The 7,197-nt window shown below is 34.6% G+C and overlaps 1 protein-coding gene across 1 annotated transcript in view; it reads left to right on the forward strand.

Moving 5' to 3' along the window:
* LOC148954037 (protein sax-3-like) overlaps positions 1–6,898 on the forward strand; it is a 174,407-nt gene extending 167,509 nt beyond the window's left edge. Inside the window, exons 18-19 of the mRNA XM_089085753.1 lie at positions 52–361; positions 5,283–6,898. Coding sequence (XP_088941879.1) covers positions 52–361; positions 5,283–5,401 — 429 coding nt within the window. The 3' untranslated portion in view covers positions 5,402–6,898. The remainder of the gene's footprint in view (positions 1–51; positions 362–5,282) is intronic.
* The last annotated feature ends 299 nt before the right edge of the window (positions 6,899–7,197 follow it).

Raw genomic sequence — 7,197 nt, forward strand, 5'->3', positions numbered from 1 at the left:
GTTTTGCTATTCTTTTAGACCTCTGACAATTTTTCTTTTGTATACTTTTAGAGTATCATTGGAATTATGTCCAAACCTGGAAGTGTCCAAAGCACACCGGCTGTAACTAAACGTAATGGAATAATATTTACTTCAAGTGACGGACTAAACCCTATGACACCCGCTCCGAGACGTCATCTATTAGCTTCACAGCACTCTGATACCAGAAGCTCAAGCAGCTCCCGATCTAGTAACAGAAGGAAAGAAGAACTGAAAAATCCAGAGTCGGAGAGAATGCTGAGTCGTTCTGCAGAAAGAGGGGTACAATCCTCGCTGCCCAGTCTAAATTGCGACAGTTTTAAGCCAGGAGAAAGATGTTGTGGTGAGGAAACATTCAAAGATCTATTCTAAGATAAGGAGAGACTAGGAAGAAAAATTGTTTCATAAAGAGATCCTAGTAGACCAAATTAAAGGTTAATCCAACAGGGATGAGCCTAAGTAAAGAAAAGATGAATCCATCAGCAGTGCGTTTTCGGATTTTGGGATAAGAAGAAAGACTGTAGGGCGGCAAAGGCTACAAAACGATCTTAGCTTTAGAATTCGAATGTGTGTGTGGGGGGGCGGGGTTTAAAAATTCATCTTTTGCGTCCTTTTTCGTCATTGCACTGGTTTTTGTGATCCTAGGAATAAAATATTTTGGTGAGCTAGTGGCGGAAGGGAGGGGGCCATAAAAATATAGAGGTTATCACCATGGTGATATTGGACATAGGGGTAAGCAAGTTCAAATTAGTGTGCGACATAGAAGACAATTATCCTAATTCATAGTTAGATGTTGTTGCTTTACTCCTAGCGTTTTCATCAAGATTTATCATAATTTGTGTTTGTTTCTGTGTATCCTTTCCTGAAAGTTTTTTTTGTAGGTATTTATGTTTTAGTAACAATTTTTGCGAACCAAAGTCCATGGGGCTTTAAGCTTTTATTTATGCTATACTATTAGAATAATTATGAATGGTTTGGTATTGAAAGTTCCTTTTGGACACATCCTATGGGATAAATTGGTTTATCCAATCTGACAGTATTTAATCTATAAATATTGAGCACATCTAGTATGACATTATGACATCAATAATATGAAATTAATAATAATGATATTTTGATGTTAATAGTATGACATTATTGTTGGAATTACCAAACTGAGTCGAAGCTTGAGCCACAAAAACCCATTGCCTCCAGCAGTGTAGTATATTTGAAACACCAAAAGATAATTGGGAATATGCATCGTATGCATGCAAGTGATTTTATTTCAGATGATAGTGACACTGTAGGGGGAAGGGAAACTATTAAGACCTTGTAGAATCATACAGATAATAAAAACTTGTTTAGTGCATACCTAAAGCATAGCATTATCTAAAACTATTTGTATTAATTGCATTTCTAGTTTTCATATCTCTTGATTTGTAGGGATTTTGTCGCAACTTGAAGTAAAATAAAGATAGGAAGTTCAGTTTAATCAAGATAGAGAGAACAAAAAAATAGGTGGCTATTCAATTTTGCACTATAATTAGTTTTGCAGACATCCCGACTTGTTATTATATTGATCACACTTTTCATATCTGATTTTCAATAAATATCATGTTTTCAGAAATCCACTTTTAAAATGTCATTTATTGCATCTAGAGGTAAAGAATACGGCGTTGGACTTTCAGTTCCCTCCGACGTTGCTGATGGCCCTTCAGTCAGGAAATGAAAAAACTAGAAAAATTAGGACCGTACTAATCAATCTACAATTATTGAACTGTACATTTTAATAGCAATAAAACAGGCGTTCAAAGAGTATAAAGAGGGGAAAAAATTTTATCAAGTTATTTTGGAAGAGCATTCCTTGCGACAAGCGGGATTGAACCTCAGTCCTTATACTTTCGAGGCTCAGCTTTCTCCATTGCGTCGTCACAAGGTGCTGGTACTTTGGTAATTTGGAAATATTGGTGATTTTTGTGCATCTAAAAATGAATTCAGTGGCACATCAATCACAAACCCCTATAAGTGGTATGGGGACATCGTTATGCAGTAGTCACAGCTGTTAGCTATTGTAGTAGGCTACAAAATACTGAAAAATTATAATTGGAGAAAAGAAAACAGAAAAAATTGACGCCATATAAGGATCAAATGACTAAGCAGCCAAGTCAGGCAGAGGAAAGCCAGAATGTCAGAAACTCTTTTCTGGGGGGCTGGGGTTATTCCTTCAGGCAACAAAAATACAGTTTAACGTTAATAAGAAAATGCCCCTCCCCCAGAAAAAAAAACAAAGCTAAAAATTACACTGAAAAATAGAAATAAGCTTGAAATGAACAGGAATTACCACATATAATTGCGTTGTTGTCCCCTTCCCCCTCTTTTCTATTTGCACTTACTAAATACTACTAAAAAGTTAGCTAAAGTTAAAATTTAATAAGATTTTTTTCAGCTACCTTTTAATTTGTATTTAGTAAGTTATTTATTAAGTTGAATTACCTTCCATACGATAAAATCTTAAGGAATCGATATATAAGAACATACTTGGGGCAATTATTGCCTTTATATTTTAGAAATTTCGAGGATTTACTCACTTAGGACTCACGGATTTACGTTGTTTAACTGACAATAAATGATTAACAGCTATTTTTATGAACTTTTCGGGGAGACGGCCGATTTTTGGACTAAGCCTCCTGATTGAGTGGTTCACGTGTGAATCACAGAGACGTACTATACAAAGAAATGTGTTCCATTCAATGAGGGAGTCCTTGTCTGATGATTTTACACTTAAAACTTATTATTGTGCCTAAGAATAAAATACATTTGGTATGAGGGTTCTCTTTTATATGAAAAAAACTTCCAACTTTAACAAGATAATCTGAATATATTCTCTCTGTCGCTTTTCTTCTAAACGCAGACAATTTTGGCCTCTTCTTGATGTCATGACGTCCAAATGGACCTTAAGTTAGAAGTGGTGTCTTTGTAAAAAAAAAAAAAATTTTATTGGACCTTTAACTTTTGCTTCGGCTTGTCTTTTGTCATTATGAAAGATATATCGCCGAACATTTGTTTGTTTCAATTGTTCAGGTGGAGGGACAAGAACTTCTTTTTCTTTCAATGATTTATCTAGTCCAGGTTTTGATTTTACAGAGTATGGAAGGCATTGCCGACCACCTTTGTTTCTTTAGCTTGTTCAGGAGGTTGACCAGAATTGTCTTCTGTTATCTTGGCTTACCTTTTGTCATTAGGTACGTCATAACGTTGAACCTTTATTTGTTTAAATCGTTCACGTAGTGGAGCAAAAACTTCTTTTTCTTCCAACGATTTATCCAGTTCAAATTTTTTATTTTCAAAAGTATGCTAGGTGTTGATGACCTTATCCATGTCGAAATCCAAAACCCAATCATCATCGCTATCATTTTCAATTTGTTTGTCTCGTTACACCTCGGCTTATCTTTCGTCATTATGAAATATGTATAGCTGAACCTTTTTTCTTTTAACAATGGTGTGGGGCCCGCGGCAGGCTTCTATATATAGATTCTCACTGTCGCTTGTCTTCTAAACGCAGACAATTTGAGCCTTTTTTTGATGTTATGACGTTCAAATAGACTTTAAATTAGAAGTGTTGCTTTTGTAAAATTACATTTTTTTTTATTGGACCTTTAACATTTGCCTCGGCTTGTCTTTTGTCATTATGAAAGACATGTCGCCGAACCATTGTTTCTTTTAATTGTTCGCGTGGTGGGACAAAAACTTCTTTTTCTTCCAACGACTTATCTAGTCCAGGTTTTTGATTTTACAAGGTGTGAAAGGCATTGACGACACATTTGTTTCTTTTAATTGTTCAGGCGGTGGGACAAAAACTTCTTCCTTTGCCTTGGCTTGTCTTTTGTCATTATAAAAGACATTTCGCCGAACCTTTGTTTCTTTTAATTGTTCAGGTGGTGGGATAAAAACTTCTTTTTCTTCTAAGGATTTATCGAGCCCATATTTTTGATCTTCAAAAGTATGGTAGGTATTGATGAACTTATCGATTTCAAAATCCAAAACCCAATCATCATTGCTGTCATTATCAATTCGTTTGCTTCGTCACACCTCGGCTTATCTTTTGTCGTTATGAAATACATATCGCCGAACCTTTGTTTTTTAACCAAAGGTATGGTAGGCATTGATGGCCTTATCCATGTCAAAATCCAAAACTCAATCATCATCGCTATCATTTTCATTTTTGACACGTTTTGATTCTCGCTGTCCAGGTTGATCTTCATTGACTCACTGCTCTTTATTTTAATTTTTGACTCCCTCACTTGTTCGTTGTCGTTTGTCTTCTAACCACATGTGTCTTTGCTCTTCATTTTCATTTTAACACGCTCTAATTGTCGTTTTTGCATACCTTCTAACCGCCCGGGTCTTTGCTCTTCATTTTCGACACCTTTTTGACTTGGACGAAAAAGAACAACGCTTTTAGTGCAGCTAAATCTAAATCCCTTTGGCATGTACTCAAGATAAAAGAATAGCACCTATTGTATAACACTCTTAAAACTAGAGAGTGTTCTATTATTTGTAACTAAAAGAATCTAAAAAAAAGAAGATCCAGATTTAAAAAAAAAAAATAAAAAAAAAAAAAAAATCTTAGACATCCTGTGGGGATGAGAGTCAATTCTAGTGTGTGTTGGAAACACATACGGATTGATAATATATTGGAGTTTGAATACTTTATTCAGATATTGCCCTCTTTGTTAAAGCTTAGACACGTTCTGCGATGCTTTGTTGGAAAGACAAACACCTACTTTGCTGCAGGGAACGAAAATGTGAAGACGGGATTGATTTCGTCAGATTTGCTTTGCATGTAAAAATTTAGTTTTTGTCCAACCCCACAAAAACACCCACGCTTCTTGGGATTTTTCCAGGTTTTCTTTTAATCCAGTTTCTTTTTTATAACACCCCCTCCCTATAAATTCCAACGTGTTCCTCTTTGCTCTGTTATGTTTTCGAATTTATTTCCCGTGTCTCACATGCGAATCTAGTCAACGTAAGTGCACGTTGGTTTGCCACTTGGGAGAAAAGGAGTGTCTGGATTTTCCCGGAAAACTCTATCGTCAGGGCACAGATTTTCCCCTTCTCCAAACAGAGTCCTGGTGATCACTGCAGCATGAAGAAGAGTTTTAAGAGGTTTAATAAATTTTGTCTTGCTCCATATTTTTCTCTTCAGTATAATTATGAAGACAAGAGGTACGCTCAATTCCATCTTAAAACTGCATTTATATTCTAATAACTATTTTGTTTTACAGATGAATCGATGAAATACACGTATAAAGACGATGATGTTATGGAGTTTAATTCAGCCTTGTATGCCGAAACGGATTTAATCAATAAGTTCTGGATTACTAACTCCTCAGTCCATAAATGAGGTCCCAATATTGAAGCATAATTTTTTTTCTATAATTCTTGCCATCAAAATGTTGACGTAATCGAATGAAGAAAGTCAGTACACGCGGAAAATACCCCACTGGTGACGAAATAAAAAGAGCTATCTATTTTGAATCATCTGTTAACAAGTTGAATGTGATGTTCATAACATTTTACGGCATGTTTGCCAAGACCTCTTCGATATACCAATTGTTTGCAGATTTTGTATTTTTCATTAAGCGACTAGACTCATGAATAGCAACATAGAGATTTGTTTGAAGTAAACAATCTCTTTAATAAATACTTCTGGTCAGAAAAGTCTATCTAGCAATATATGTTAGGACGAGCAATGCAGCGAGAGTCAATATTTGAGGTGGAGATTTTAAAAACTAAGTGACCGGTAAATTTTTGGTGTCGTTACTCAATCAGTTCCTGTCAGCAGCGAAATTCTTCAGTTTTGATTTTTCTAGTAGGATACTCTTGCACTAAATTCCTAGTAGGAATTCCTATTTAAAATAATATTTAATGTATGGAATAATTAATTTAATTAATTTACCAGAGCTTTTATTTTGTTATTTAATTAATTGATTTAATTTTAAGTAAATCAAATTAATTAAAATAAGCGAAGAACGAAATAAGTCCAATTTAATTCTAATAGAAATTTATTGTAAATCAACTTAATATAATCGCACATTCAATTAAAATAACTTATATAAGCGCTATACAAGGATTCTGGTGTTTCTGACAGTACCAGATTTACGGATTCTGCATTTAACTATTGAAAATTGCATATGCACTGGTGTAATTACAAACAGCAAAATCTTAAGTGGGGGTATTATGGAACTTTTCGAGTTCAACGGCAGAGTCTGCATATCCCTGTTCATTGACAGCTTTAGAATATCTCACTGGGGTCATTACGTGCTGCTGATAGAACCACCCTAGCTAAAGAAGTCCTTCAAAGAACTTATCTTAAATAAAACAGTTGTAGTTCATTTCTGGCAAGAAACAAAATAATGTGCACCTACACCTAAGGAGAGGAATTTCTTCATTTTTCTGTGTTTTCTGTCGAGTTCTCTGGAGAGGGTGCCCCTCATATCCTAAGACTGACACCTGTATCCAGCTGCGTCTATTAAGCACTCCTCAATGTAGATGCATTATCACTGACGTGGTAGAAATGAAAATTTACAAGCATAGCTTTAATTTTAAATTTTACCATTTTTTTCTGAAGAAGTAGAATATTTGTAATGAGATGTTTTGTGCAGTCTTTAGAATTCTTATTCAAGCCCAAATGTAATTATTTCGAAACTAAATTTGGATATGTTAGTGTAATAGAACTCTTTCGTACTCTGGTTTCGGCTATGTGATATACAGTGTACAGTTTTTACTTTTATAATTAGGGCATATCATGAGTTAGCTCTCTAATACATATGGCATTTAATGTCACTATCTAGTCTGCGTATTTTCTGTTTCTTTTTTAATTTATTTTTATAATAAAGTATCAAAATATATTTGGACTATGGTTTAAAGGATATTTTAGGGACACATCATTGTTCATCAGGGCTAACGACACCGACACAAACTTGCAGGGAGACATTGTACAGAATTCTAGTTGATACATTTTTCTGAAACTATTCAGTTAATTATAGAAAAAGGAAGTGAAATGACTAAATGAATCTTGTTAAAGTTCATATCTGTGAAACGCGAAAATTAGAAAAAAGCTAGAAAGAAACCTGAATTTTGATGACAAATTTGGTGCACTATTAATTTTTTTTTCTTATTTTTTTAAGCCAACGGCTC

Source organism: Artemia sp. Qi Xiang Cuo, chromosome 3 (genome assembly GCF_049724085.1).
Source record: "Artemia sp. Qi Xiang Cuo chromosome 3, ASM4972408v1, whole genome shotgun sequence".
Classification (NCBI taxonomy): domain Eukaryota; kingdom Metazoa; phylum Arthropoda; class Branchiopoda; order Anostraca; family Artemiidae; genus Artemia; species Artemia sp. Qi Xiang Cuo.